Below are 15,446 nucleotides of genomic sequence, written 5' to 3' on the forward strand. Positions count from 1 at the left end.
TGTATTATTTTATATCTAACTAAAAAAGAATATGTAAAACACAAAGAAGTATGTACAATGGTATACTTCAGAAAGTTTAATTACAACAATATATGCAGACAGCCAGGGAACCTACAATAATACTAGCTGTGCAACAAACACCAAAAAAGCAACACCTGCCACACATAAATGAGATTTAGAAACACTGGGGGTTCCGCAGCTCAGGTACCAACCTTACCCCATGACGGCTTGCTTGCAAAGAATGTCCATATCTCCTTGTCCTGCAGCATACTTCATGTATGAACTAACTTTGGTTGCCACATTAATATCCCTTGCACAACATGGACAAGGGCTGGCAGGTATCTTTGGGTGCATGGGTTGGCTACACGTTTGAATAACAAACAGAAAAAGCAGTCAAGTACAATTCAGTCATTTTATAGTTTATATTATGCATACTCATGAGCAAAATATTCCATGACATAACACAGATGTGAAGATATATGTCAAAGAACTTCCTACAGTATATCTGAAAAGCTACAAACATACTTCCTTACTGTTCTTACCCCTCAACACTATACAGTTTACATTATTTTCACTCTGGAAATAACAGCAGATGTTAACGGCTGTTTAAAAAGCAGCGTCTTGCTGTGTTTGTCGTCGGATTTTTACAGTGCTGAACAGCAAAAACTCACAAATACTTGTGGACATTACTGAATATGGAGTGGTTTCAGAACAAAACAAAGAAAAACGTAGACGTGTGCTCTTCATCATTAAGTGAGGCTAGATGGGTGAGATTATTTTGAAAACAGGCAGCTCAAAGAAAAATAATATACATATATATATACACACACACACATGTACAACCACTTCTCCAAAGCAGCCTAGGTCCAAAACAAGCTACTTTTGAAAAAAAGTATACAAGAAGCTGGCGTGACAACCCTGTACCAGGCGTAGTTTAACTGGCCATGGTCTCTAGTTAAGCTAAAGTTTGTTAAATGCAAGCATCGGCAACTGATTTGAGATTAGATTTCCTGACTAGAAAGATAGCACTCTAAAAATGTTTAACTGGTGTTTGTCACTTATCAAACAGGTCAAGCACTGTCTGTAAACAAAACGCATGCCCCTACCAAACCTCTTATCACGCACACATGGACGCTGTATACATTGCGAGATTTACTTACATGGTTGTCGTTTTCTCGGGTATCACAATGGGGTCTGGCACTTCCAGCAGCTCTTCGCCAATACAGTATACCTTCACCCATTTGCTCATATCATGACCCTTGGACCTGTCTTCCACACAGGCACAGGTGCTCATCAAACCCGCACAGCCCTGGGACATCGGGCAAAGGTGAAGTAAGATCAGTACCAGTGGCAGCCCAGATACAGTTCCTGCCATCCTGAAACCCAGAGTCCCCACTTTAGTGTCCATCAGCCCATCCTTAACTGGGCTTTAATTTTTGCAAGTCAAACCCAGCGCCCAGTCAGTGCAAGAAAGCACAGATGTTGCCCAAGTAAAAAAAAATTATTTTCCAACCCTTATCCACATCAGGAGCGTTTTCATAAGTTACCCATTGCAGTATATAATCCAAAAAGTACAGACCCACGCTCACAAAGGTCAGAAATGGAAAACTTCTTAAAATTATTTTCCAATACTGAAAAAGTAGGCGAGAAACCCTTAGAGCATCGATGCCTTCAGCGACTTAAAACATCTTTTCTTTGGAGCTTTAGCATCCGGACATCCAAAGGAAAAAGTACGTAGCCCCTCTGCGCCTCCTCCTTTCTTCAAGTTCCCAACCAAGGGGCTCTTATCCAGTCAAGCTTGGGTCACTCGTGTGTACTGGACCCTGAGGTGTGATTTCTGTACTTCTCTTTGGACTTTAGGATAGCAGCACTTACAAATTCTAACATCTGATCCAGCGCTACGAGCTGGAAACACTACGATGGGAACCGTTGGCTCTCCCAGTCCTTCAGATGTGTCAAAGCGCGCAGCTCTTCTGCTTATCCCGATGGTGATGCCTTCTTCTTCTCTGATGTCCCAACCTGCAGACTGACCAGACGGTCAAGCCCTTTACAGAAGAGTGGCTGAGAGACCCGACGGCTCCCAGGACTGCCACACGGTCATATTGTGCTCCAGCTGCAACTCATCGACTACACAATCCCATCTCTGCTCTGACAGCATCCTGCCGCTGGGTCCTACTGCCCGCTTCTTTCTTTAGCCACGGGATGCCCATACCCCACGCCTAGCCCCATGCCACGCCTAGCACCACCAACTAATATATTTGATCTCTGATTTCCGTACCGTATAGCCCCGTTCTCCAAGGTTTTGCAGAACGTCCACGATTTTGTCTCTTATTTTTTTTACCGATTCTTGAAAATAGTAGAATTTCTGACAAAACGATTCAACTTCGCGCATACCTCTCAATTGTACAAATTTTCGCAGAATGTCCAGATTTTTACCTCATATTTGGGCCGTTTAAGAAAAAGTGGTTTTCTGGCAAATTAGTGGCAAATCATTAAAGATTAAAGTTAAAAAATAATGACAGACATTTTAGTTTCAGACTTCATACCATTCTGAAAATCCATGCTAATATAAAACACGTTATTTCTTTAACGTTCTAAGTTTGTAAGAGTAGTATTTTAAAACTGACTCAATTCTGAGGCTTTTGCCCCACTTTTATTTATGGCTTTTGCCCAGATTTCTTGCTCTAAGAGGCTGAGGGGTATGACACAGAGAATTACACTCCCACTCAATGAGTGATGACAAACATCGGAGTTTCATGCATGCATGCTGATGCAAAATGTGTTGCTCTATTAACTTTTTAAGTGGCTTAGGGTAATATTTAATAATTCCTCCCTGGATTTTTTGGCCTCTTCATCTTATTATTTTTGGCCTCGTCCCCGTCTCTTGAGCAAAGCAATTGAGACTTTGAGTACCGTTACACGTGCATTGAGACTTTGAGTACCGTTACACGTGCATTGTCATTGTGCCTGTAGAGGTTTTCAGGGACACATCCAAAAATAGTCTGAGTCAAAAATTACATACCTCTCAACCTCTTGGAGCAAGAAATCTGGACAAAGACATTTATAAAAGTGGGACAAAGGCCCCAAAATAGGGACACTTTTTAAATATTGCTCTTACAAACTTAGAAAGTTAATAGAAAGTTTTGTATTAGTATGAATTTTCTGAAGGATATGAAGTCTAAAACTCAAATGTCTGTCATTATTTTCTAAGTTCAGTCTTTAATGATTTGCCACTAATTTGCCAGAAAAAACACAATTTTATGAAAAGCAGGCCAAAAATATGAAGCAAAAATCTGTACAGTTGAGAGGTATGAGTGTAATTTTGATTTTAAAGGCCTGCATTTCCTAAAGTAAAATAAACATAAGACTTTAATGATTGTCATTATTTGTTGGCTGTAAAGGCAAAGATTTTAGGAGGGACAGATCAGAATTTTGAGATAAAATTAAGGGATGCGCCTGTCACCAGGTACAGATACGCAGTAGTCTTGCCCCCGTCCCTCTTTAGGCAGGAAATTCCCTATTTGGGTACCTGTCCTGTGAACAAACATGAAAAATGACAAATGTGCTGATATTTTTGGTCAAAAAATATCCTAAGTCTCTTTTACCAGTTGCATAAAACTATTATTGTCTATCTGAAATACCTTAATATTATACAAAACAATAGAAACAGCTCAAATTGCACAAGCATGAGCCTTAATTTTGCAAAATAAGTTAGATTCAGCTCTTTGCATTTGTTGCGGGTATAGTTTGCCCTGAGAAATGTCTCATTTCCATAAAAAAGGTTCCACTTTGGCCATGTAAAAAGGTGACATCCTTTAATGAGAGGTATTTAATTCTCCTAGAATTACAGGTCACATTGAGAAAAGACACATGAATCTACTGTTGTTCTTTACTGAGGCATTAGTTCATGTACATTAGTATGAATCAAATTTACAGATTTTATTCAGCTGGCAACCTGTTACAATCTGCAGTATCTCAAAAGAGTACCCAATGTCCAACATCTATAGCTCTTCTTTCTCACACACACACACCCACAGTCTCTCTCTCTCTCTTTTTGAGAATTTTCTGTCATGAACAATCCAAGAAAATCAGTAATTATTTTGTTTTGAAAGATTTCCTAAATACAGTGGTTTACTAAATAAAAGCACAGAAACTGTTTGAAGACCACTACCAGATGTTATTTCCCTTGTATTGCACCCCCTCATGCAAGGGGCAAGCAGAATAAAATTAATGAAAAATACCTCAAATTACCTAAGCAATGCTTGGCGTGATACAGAATTGTGGAGAGTCAGAAGTAAGGGAAACCACAATTTATATTTTGACTTTTGTTCAATCTGGCCCCACTAGCACAGGTAGATGGGCATGTATATATTTACACATTTGTTTCATTGGAGAGAAATAAAAAATATACACAGCTATAAACAGACACCCAAAATTTATTCATGGAGGATTTCGTCTACTGTATTTATTTGTAGCCAGAGATATGCACACAAGGCTGGGAATGACAACGGATACAAGGTACAAGGTTTGATTCTGACCTTTAATTATTGGCTAGGCTTATAATAGTCTGCAGACTGCTAGCCTAGTTTTTACCTATGAACCTCTGAACAAATCATTTAATGCCCATTGCTGTAAAAAAAAAAATAATTCCCCTGGGGTTTAGAAACCCACTTGACCCAATTACTCAGTATCATGGCTTGCTTGATACTAGGTCCTTGCACACCTGATGCCCGATTTGCAAAATCTTCCATGCATAGACTCTTTCATCTCTAAAGGCACAGTTGTATGATACTCCAAGCAAAGTCAGAGTGCCTTAATTTATACATCCTGCCACTGACCTCCCCCCACCAAAAACATGTAGCCATACAAGACTGACCAATATATGGCATTGACTGGGACAGAATAACCACCAGTCTCTTCTTTTCCTCTTGCTGGTTAAGACAGAAACATAAAAATCTGTTTAGAAGGATCAGGAAATTCCTCTCCATTCCCTACTGCCATTGCCCTTATGGGACACCAAGATCTGGCATCTCTTCCATACTGAGTACCTAAGTCCCCACTTCCTGTTTTTACAAAGCAGGAGAGTGGTTGGGTTCCTTACTGGCTGTTTCCCTTTTTCTATTTAACCCATTCCATATCACCTTAGCCATTCTTTTTCCTCCTCATTTTCAGTCCTGCCAAGCATTTCCTACCTGCTTCCCAGAAATCCTGCATTTTTAAAATCTGTTTAAGTGGGTAAGCCCACTGAACAAATTTCTCCTTTTCAAGAGTGACCCTGGAACACTGACTGGTTAAGCCTGACGGTCACTTAGCAAGCAAATGGAGGAGGAGGAAATCAAACTCTATAATCCTAATTACAGGAAGAAACCTATTAATAATTCAGAGCCTTAAATGTCTGAATTAATGTCCAGAACTCTGCCCCTACCGACTGCTCTTCCCATCTGTTTTCATCCAGGGTGATTTCACTGGACTTTCAATTCTGTGGTCCAAGTTTATTGTACTTGTATAAAAATTAAACTTATGCATAACTGCAAAATGAAAATATTAATAACTTATTCTTGGAGGAAGTTGTTAACAGTCATACAGTTATTTGTAGTCAGCTAAACAAGCTTAATCACAAATACCATAAATTATTCAATACCCATGATTCCAAATAATTCCAGTGGGGTTGAAAACCCACTCAGTAGTGATGAATGGACCAGTGGGTCATATCATGCCTTTCTGTGAGCCAGATACTCCTTAGAGTCATAGAACCGTTGAATGTACAAGGCATTTACACCTTGCTAGCACCCACCCAAAGACCTTACCGCCTTTTTTAAGGAGCAATAGGCCAGTCTTGCCTGAAATGAATTTATGAATCCCCAGTCTAAGTCATTGTTAAATGAAAATGGTTTGTCATACTGTCTGATTTGGAGAGGAAGTTTATTCCAGAGAAGGGGAATAACAACTCTGCCTCTCTAGCATGATATGTTTATTGGCTGATGTATCTTTAGATCTCTGTATCTAGTGTTTGTAGGACTGTTTGATTTATAGAGAAATAAGAGGTCTTGGCCAGCCAGATTCCTAATGGCCCATAAAGCAGGGCATAGCAATTAAACTGATTCACTAAACAGGGGTTTTCTTTTATGCAGACTTTCTACTGCATAAGCAGAGGGTGGATGGAACTAACTGAAATAATGAGGTTAGTCTAAATGTCCCATCATGCTCTGGGCCATTACAGCAAGAAACATCAGTACAATACAACTACAGTATAAGGAGTACATTAATCACAACGGTGATAAACACAGAAACAACAAGATCTTGAAGGAGGAAACTACAGACAAAAGTACTACATATCATCAGAATGACAACATAGCTACAATGCACCTCAAACCAAGTTAATAGTAGTGAGTATGTAATATAGTATGCCAAAGGATCTAATTGGATAGAGAATAGTGACAGATATACTCAATTAATGTAGTTAAGTACAACGCAGTACACCGGATATGCAGCGTCTAAGAATAAAAAGGATGATTATGTTAATATTTATGGCACGCAATGACTACGCCAGATTAAAAGAAAAGATAAAGACAATAATAGGGGGATCTTTAATTGAATGACTGCTATTCACAATGTCCCTAATAACAACACATTACATTTATACGTCATAGAACATTTTTGCATTATGAGATTGTGATTGTGCAAGTCATTTTCTTACAGTTGTGCAGCTGTAAAGCTATACTTGCCACATGCAACAAACACTTAGAAAGCAAAAGCACCTGCAGTATTTTGTCAAACTATGTTTGTTCAACATCTGTTTAGCCCCTGCCATGCAAAAATCAGTTTTTTTTTTGTTTAAATTTTAAATGTGCAGTGGCTATTGTTTGATACTTGTGTAATATCATGTTAATTTTTGCATTGGTGACATTTTGTGGTTGATGTCTTGAACACTGACATTTGGGATTTTCAATTAAATTTAGTACATCTGTATATATAAAACTCCAAAAAGCTAGAAATTAACCAGGAACGTTGCAGAACAAACTCCAGAAGACCAGCAACCAGTCAGCTAAAACTCTTTATTCATCAAATTAAAGCAGTTGCTAAGTGCTTTTGTAAACCTTCATCAGAACAACATCAGTTAATCAAAAACCTGCCCTATATATACCCCTCACCTGTTAATCACATGACTTATTAATTAAATAATTTGAAGTAAAACCAACAAATTACTAAAACCATTATAAAATACAAATTAATTTTATACTATATGACATTAATTTTAGCAGGGGGTAATAGAACAACTATCGTTCAATACAGGATAATTGCAGGCATCTAATAAAATCTGCCATTTTAATTCCTGTTTGCCCAAATGTTCATTTATTACCCACCCTTGTAAATCCTTTTGTACCTGTTCTATAATTAAAAAGTTAAAATTATGATTATCAAATTTTTCTACATGCCTGTAAAGTGCGTTTGTGCATTTTTGTTTTTAATATCTAAAACATGTTCATATATTCACTTTTTAAAGGCCCTACTAGTTTTTCCAATATAAAATGCTAAACATTGGTTACATTGCACAAGATAAACAACATTAGAAGTGTTACATGAAAAATGTCCTTTAACTTGATACTTCCTATTCCTAATACAAAAACTATCCTTGTTGTTTATATAAGAGCATAGAGAGCAACAACCACATTTTTTAGTACCAAGCTGAACCTGTCTCATACCTGTACTATTAAAGATCCCCTTTTCCAATCTACCTTTTAAAGACCTATCTTTTTTGTAGCCCACAGTTGGTGTGGGCCCACCTTGTCCACCAAATCATTGTTTTTGAGTATTACATACCAATTTTTTCGAATACTACTAAAAATCAAATCACTATCCAAATTAAAAGTAGTAATGAAACTAAGTACATATTTATATTTATATAAAACAAGACAGGTTCAGCTTGGTATTAAAAACTGTGGTTGTTGCTCTCTATGCTCTTATATAAACAACAAGGATAGTTTTTGTATTAGGAATAGGAAGTATAAAGTTAAAGGACATTTTTCATTTAACACTTCTTTTTTTTTTGTAAATCTGTTTATTCATTTCCAAAAACAAGAAAACATGTATGGTTATTTATGACAGTGAAGTATTTACAAATTATTTAAAAAGGTTGGCTAAAACCTCTAAACAGATATCAACCATTAAAACCAAAATAAAGTATTTGGCATATAATTGACTTTCTGTACAATTGTTTCCCAATTATAATTTGCTACAGTCATCACTCTCCAACATTTCAGTTACTTTTTGCCATGCTATATATAATCATGTAGTTCTTTCAGTTCTTCCTTTAATAGTGTTCATTTACGATTGCGATACTGCTGACACCATATTCATGAATTGCTTAAAAGTCGGAGAAGCTTTGGATTTCCAGTTTGATGTAATGTTCTTCCTTGCAATGGCTAGGAGAGTCCACATGATTACATATTTTGTTCTTGGTACGCAGTCAGGTACAGGTGCATTAAACAAAATAATAGATTTGGAAATCTGGAATTTGTCATTGAATGCCATTTGCAGAAAATAATTTATTTTATCCCAATATGGTTTAATCAAATGGCATTCGTAGAACATATGTTGCCAGTCTGCTTTTATTGATAAATCACATCTCCAGCAACCAATATTTTTCTTAAACATAAGTTCCATTTTATGAGGAGTTACGTAAGATCTGTGTATGAATTGCCATGTAAAGAGTCTCCAATGTAATGAAAGTGATGTCTGCTTTGGAGAGAGAAGAATACATTTTTTGTCTCTGTCATTTGGCACATGTCCATTAACTGATCTATAATAGTTCCATATTTTGTCATTATTATAGGTTTTTATTTTTTTGTTTGTTTTATAAATAGATGATAAGTATCTCTTTCCAGTAATGGGTTGATTCATTAGTAATATTATATGTTCTATAAGATTAGAAACATTCTGTCTTATTGATGGTTGCATTGTTTCTTGTTTGCTTAATATATATTGTCTTAATTCTTGTATATGTAGCCATGAACTCTTTTCCATATTTAATTTCCTTTTAATTTGGTCTATTGTCAGAAGTTTTCCAGAGTTTACCAATTGATGCCAATATATTAATCCCTTTTCTTTAAGCATGTTGAGTACTTCTATATCAAATGTTATTATATTACCTTGTGTGTACGCTACTGGATTTAATAAAAATGACCATGCTTTAAAATCAGGATTGCTATTAATAAGATTTTTGAGAATTTTTTAAGTAATGTATTTGGAACTTATATTTTTATGCTTATGTATCATTATATATTCCTTCATCAGCCATAGAAAATTGTTTGGTATAAAATCTGTATACTTATTTGTCACTACAAATCCTGATTTTAACCAGATTTTCTCATGAACTAGCTTCCATTTTGATGTATATTTTGTATTTAGCCATAATAATATTGTTTTAATAACAGATGCCTGAAAATATACTTCTATGTCTGGTAAACGTATGTCACCCATATCCCAATCATCTAGATGATATTTCATAGCTATCTTTGTGTTTTTTTTGGATACCATAGGAATCTTACTGTTAAATCATTTAATTGTTTTAGGTGCGATTTAGCTGGTGGCAAAGAAAGACATTTTGGAAATATGATCATTTTTATTATATAGAGCCTTTCTTCCATTGAAAAGAAGGACTTATTCCATCTTTGTATAACATTTTTAATATTATTTAAGATCTCTTTATAATTTGTTTCAGTTGTAGTATCTAGATTGTTTTATTATAATTCCCAAGTATTTAATTGTATTATCGGTGGGGATATGTTTATGGTATTTTTTATTTAGATCTTTTTTATTAGTATTTATAAGCAATACGTTTATCTTGTTCTCATTAAATTTAAGACCTGAAAAGTTTTGAAAGTTTTGAATTGAGTCCCATAATGCTTTTAAAGAGCTATTATTATTCTTTAAGGTAATTAAAGGTAAGGTAATTAAAATATCATCAGCAAAAAGTAGAATTTGAAGCTCTAGGCTGTTGTCTAATTGTATTCCTTCCATGCGTATATTATTTGCTAAGGGTTGAATGACTAGTGCAAACAATAACGGAGAAAGAGGACAGCCTTGTTTTGTGCCCTTTGTTATTTTAATAGATTTAGACAGACAAGATCCCAGTTTTATATAAGTCAATGAGTTTTCATATAATGATTTTATTAACAAGGTAAAGTTGTTTGAGAAGCCATATTCTTCTAAAACTAGCCATAGATAATCCCAGTTCACTGAATCAAATGCGCTATTTATGTCTAAACTAATAACATTCATCTTGTTTTTTTGTGACATTTATATAATCAACTAAGGAAATAATTATTTTGATGTTGTCATAAGTGTTCCTATCTTTTATAAAACCTGTTTGATCCTCCTCTATCAGAAATGGTAGTAATTGTTTTATTCGAGCAGCATGTATTGCCATAGAAATTTTATATTAAGAAGTGAAATGGGTCTGTATGATGAACATTCACTGGGATCTTTACTTTGTTTCAGAATTGGTGATATTAGTGTGTACTTCCAAGAAGGAGGGATGTCTTTACCATTTTAACTGATGTAAAGACATTCAATAACAACAGCAAAGCCTCATTAGATAGTAATTTAAACATTTCTGGGGTGATATTATCTATACCCGGAGCTGTGTTTAATTTTAGCTTATTTCCTTGAGCTTTAAGTTCTGTCATTGTTATTTGCTACTCTATTAGTTGTACCTGCTCCTCTAATAACCTAACTTTAACATTGTTTTTAAGAAAAGCTTTCAATACTGAATGTGTTTCTATTTTCTCATTTTGATTATTAAGTTTATGAAAGAATAGCCTAAATGTTTCTAGTATTCCTTCTAAATCAGACATTTTCTTTTTGGTTTCTATATTATGTATTTCCTTGATTTGATTTATTTTAATCATTTTTTTAGTCCTATTTGCTATTCTTCGTTGGTTTTTAGGGTTAATTGAATAGGAACATAGTTTAATTTTTTTCTAAGTTGATCATTGTTTTTTTGGTGTAGTGTCTCTGAGTATTTTTTATTAGTATCTTCCAGTTCTTTTATTAAGTTGGTGTTTCCATTTTGAATCAAGCTTTAAATTATCCACTTTTGTCTGTAATTCCATTAATTCCTTATTCCACTGTTTTTGTTTATTTTTATACCATCCCACCACTCTTCCATATAGGTATGCCTTCAATGCATGCCATATATATATATATATATATATATATATATATATATATATATATTTCAGATGCATCTTTCGTAAGATTCATATCTAAGAATGCTTGTGTCTCTTTAATATAAAATTCCTTAAAATCTTTGAGATTTGTTATGTAGGATGGTATTCTTGTTACTGATATCCTTCTCTTGAAACACAAGTCTATCTCAAACGTTATGGTGTTATGGTCTGAAAATGGACATGAAATTGTCTTGACTTTATTGAATTTAGTGGTTAAATCTTTTGTTATGTACACTCTATCTATTCTAGACTATGTATTATGTCTATGGGAAAAAATGTGTAAAGAATAGTGAATCTGGAACAGCATACTCATTTATGTCAACTATATTAAAAGTTTCAACAAACTCAGATAACAACTTTGTTAAAGGTGATCTCTTACGTGTAGTTTTAGTATTTGTGTCAGTTTCTTTTATAATGCAATTGAAATCTCCAGCTATGATCAAATTGCCTTTGGCATATTGTACAATGTCATCTAAGTGTTGTTTGGCCACTCTAACTCCTAGTCCTGGTATCCAATAAATATTCACTAATGTATACACCATTTCATTGATAGATATTGTCACTAGACAAAACATTCCTGAGTTCATGTAACACTTCTAATGTTGTTTACCTTGTGCAGTGTAACCAGTGTTTATCATTTTATATTAGAAAAACTAGTAGGGCGTTTAAAAAGCAAATATATGAACATGTTTTAGATATTAAAAACAAAAAATGCACAAATGCACTTTATAGGCATGTAGAAAAATTTGATACTCATAATTTTAACTTTTTAATTATGGAACAGGTACAAAAGGATTTACAAGGGTGAGTAATAAATGAACATTTGGACAACAGGAATTAAAATGGCAGATTTTATTAGATGCCTGTAATTTTCCTGGATTGAACGATAGTTATTCTATTACCCCCCTGCTAAAATTAATGGCATATAGTATAAAATGAATTTGTATTTTATAATGGTTTTAGTAATATGTTGGTTTTACTTTAACTGATTTAATTAATAAGTTGTGATTAACAAGTGAGGGGTATATAGAGGGAAGGTTTTTGATTAACTGATATTGTTCTGATGATGGTTTACGAAAGCGCTTAACTGCTTTAATTTGGTGAATAAAGACTTTTAGCTAACTGGTTGCTGGTCTTCTGGAGTTTGTTCTGCAATGTTGTTCCTGATATATATACACACACACACACACACACACAAACACACACACATATATATATATATATATATATATATATATATATATATATATATATATATATATATATATATATATATATATATATATATATATATTATACACACACACACATACATATATAGTGTGCATGTGTGTATGTGTGTGCACTCGTTCTTTTTTCAACAAATCTGACTTATCATGTTCACTGTTTAGATGTTTTGTTTCAAGTTTTCATAATGGATCCTAAACTAATATATGTAAACAGGGTAAAAATCATAAGTCTGCAGCCTCTTAAAGACACACACACTGTTTCTATTGAATGGGTTGTAAACAGACTTCTAGGTAGAACTACATTATATGTTAAGGAGGAGAAGGAGCTTTCATGAAATAAGGGTGAGGAGGATATACAATCTAAGGTTAGGTGAGATATGGGAAACTTATGATTCAGCTAGAGACAGATCTAGATATGAGAGGGTAGAGTGTAGGAGATGACACAGAAGAGTGAAGCAGAAAAAAGCAATGAGAGCAGAGAACTCTGAAAACAAGAAGTTAACGTTCCTCGTTTCTGTAAAATGTCCAGCTCTCAACCTTTGTATCAAAAAGAGAATACATTTCTTCTTGAAAAAACATTACATGCATACTGTTTCTGAGCTCCAAGGAAAGGCAACACCAGTAACAATCAACAACGGTCTGAATCCAAATCTGAGGTTAGTAGCAGTACTGTGATGTGCCTTTCAGCACTCAAGCAGAGTCTGTAAGGTATATTCTTTGTAGTCAGTAAAAAGCCAGAGAGGGGCATTGCTTTAAATTCAGGAGGATTACATCAACATAAAAATAGCAATGTCACCTCATACATTTATGCAGAGACAGTTTGATCTAGCCAGACACAAACTCTCACACACACACAGTCTCACAAACATGTATGCTAAGTCACTCTCCTGTCCCGTTTTTTTTTTTCTTATTTTACATGGGATTTCCCATTTCCTACTCCCAGGAAGCAATTTTTATTTACCCTTTTTCTTTTAAATTTGGTGAACTCATAATGAAAAAATGTCTTTTCACTTTATTTATTTATTTATTTAATTTATTTATATATATATATATATATATATATATATATATATATATATATATATATATATATATATATTTATATTTATATTTATATATTGACATTCAGGGTGTATTAATCAACATTTTACTTAATGTACTGTAATGTTTCTGAACCTTGTTAACATATTTTATGAGGCTAAGTGGAGCAAGCATTAAGCAGATACTGTATTTTATTACTGAACAACAGGGTAGTAAAAGCAATTAAATTAAGAATGGCAGCTGCCACTGAATATGAATATTTCTGTCATTTCTTTTAAATAAAGAAGGCTCAGTAGTTGCAACTAGAAGTAAGAGAGCACTGCAAAACAAACAGGACACGAAAAGGGGATATTAATTAAAATCAAAAGTACAAATTACACAAGGACTTTACTAAACCCTCCTACTTTAACTGCACTTTGCCAAAATTGTCTTACTTAGTATATGATATTGTCAGTTTAGTGCATAAGATTATGGATATGATCTGTTAATGATGGGCATCTTGTAGTCCTGTGTTTGATTCCTTCATTAGCCTAATGTTTGACTAAGAAAGTCGCTTGCCCTAAAATTACTGCTGGGCTACTGTTCAAAAGTGGCCAGTGTGCCTGACAGGTTTACCTGGCTAACCAAAAAATGATGCAGGCTATTTAACCAGAAGTGGAGAGAGAGTGATGCTGCATGATTAGAATTTCACAAGACCAGATATTTAATTTCCCTTTCTAATATAAGCAATATCATGTAGAAATAGTAGCATAAAATTAATTCTCATCTTACATAACGTGTTTTCCAGTTATTTTTTATTCAATTCATGGCATCTCTGTAGTTTCCACTGAAAAGCTACAGTTCAGCAAACTATTTTAAAAATAAGGTTTGCAGCTCAGAATGTAATGGTGTTCTTCATATCTTACCACAGCACAGCTGCATAACCCTTGTAAGGATTCTTTCACCTGTTTAATTTCTGAACTGCCTTTGTTACTAAATTGAGTAAAGTAACATTTTTTTTTATTTATAACAGATCTATTTATTCTCAGGATGCCTTTTAATGAGAATGAATGCAGGGTCATTTTTGTACTCTGAAATGGGAAAATCCATGGGAAAAAAAGAAAGACAGAAAAGAAAAATAGCAAGTTGTATCTTGACATGGTCTGCTACTCCCCCCCCCCAAAAAAAAAAAAAATATATATATATATGGATTTAGGACTGTTAAACGAAAGTTCAACAGTCCAAATCCACTATCACCGAACACACTTTAATGAAAGCGCTTTCACCAAAAACATGCTTTCGCTAAAGTGTGTTAAAAAAAAAAAACATGAAATCTACTTTTACGCAGGGGGGCAAGCTTCCCTGCACCCCCACACCCCTCTACTTTAATATTCTCACTCAGAGATCGCACTACAGTGGAGAAAAGGGAATTTTCCCTTATCCACACCATAGTATGACTGGCACAACAGGCATACTGATGCGAAAATGCTGCTTTAGTGAAAAGCATTTTCATGTAAGTATGCCTGCCCATTCGTGATTCTGTGAAAAGTGCGTTCGTGCAAGAGTCCTAGACCCCTATATATATATATATATATATATCTATATATATATATATATATATATATATATATTGCCAGTTCTGCTCACAGCACCCCAGTTCAATAATGGAATAAGTATTATGCTGTATGTGTGAGATAAGGTTATGTCCATATTAGCACAAAGCATTAGTCATTTATACCAGAGTGGTTGATAATTTCATATATTTTCAACAGTGGATTGCAGCAATTTATTCTGAATGCAAATAGAGAAAAACAATTAGTCCTGTTACCAGTTCTCTGAATGTCAGCTCTGATGATGTGGTGACCTGAACATTTGTTCCTTTCTCATGGGAATGGGCAGTATTGGAACCATACACCAGCATGCTTCTGGGTGCATGAATGGAGCTGCTTTAATGTATATTCTGAAC

The 15,446-nt window shown here is 34.5% G+C and overlaps 1 protein-coding gene across 1 annotated transcript in view; it reads right to left on the minus strand.

The window, feature by feature from the left end:
* Positions 1-2,129, minus strand: part of ADGRA2 (adhesion G protein-coupled receptor A2) — a 1,412,458-nt gene extending 1,410,329 nt beyond the window's left edge. The window contains exon 1 of the mRNA XM_044083057.1: positions 1,161-2,129. Coding sequence (XP_043938992.1) covers positions 1,161-1,408 — 248 coding nt within the window. The 5' untranslated portion in view covers positions 1,409-2,129. The remainder of the gene's footprint in view (positions 1-1,160) is intronic.
* Positions 2,130-15,446: the final 13,317 nt, after the last annotated feature.

This window comes from Protopterus annectens, chromosome 9.part0 (genome assembly GCF_019279795.1).
Source record: "Protopterus annectens isolate FY-2018-M chromosome 9.part0, PAN1.0, whole genome shotgun sequence".
In the NCBI taxonomy this organism is placed as follows: Eukaryota; Metazoa; Chordata; order Ceratodontiformes; family Protopteridae; genus Protopterus; species Protopterus annectens.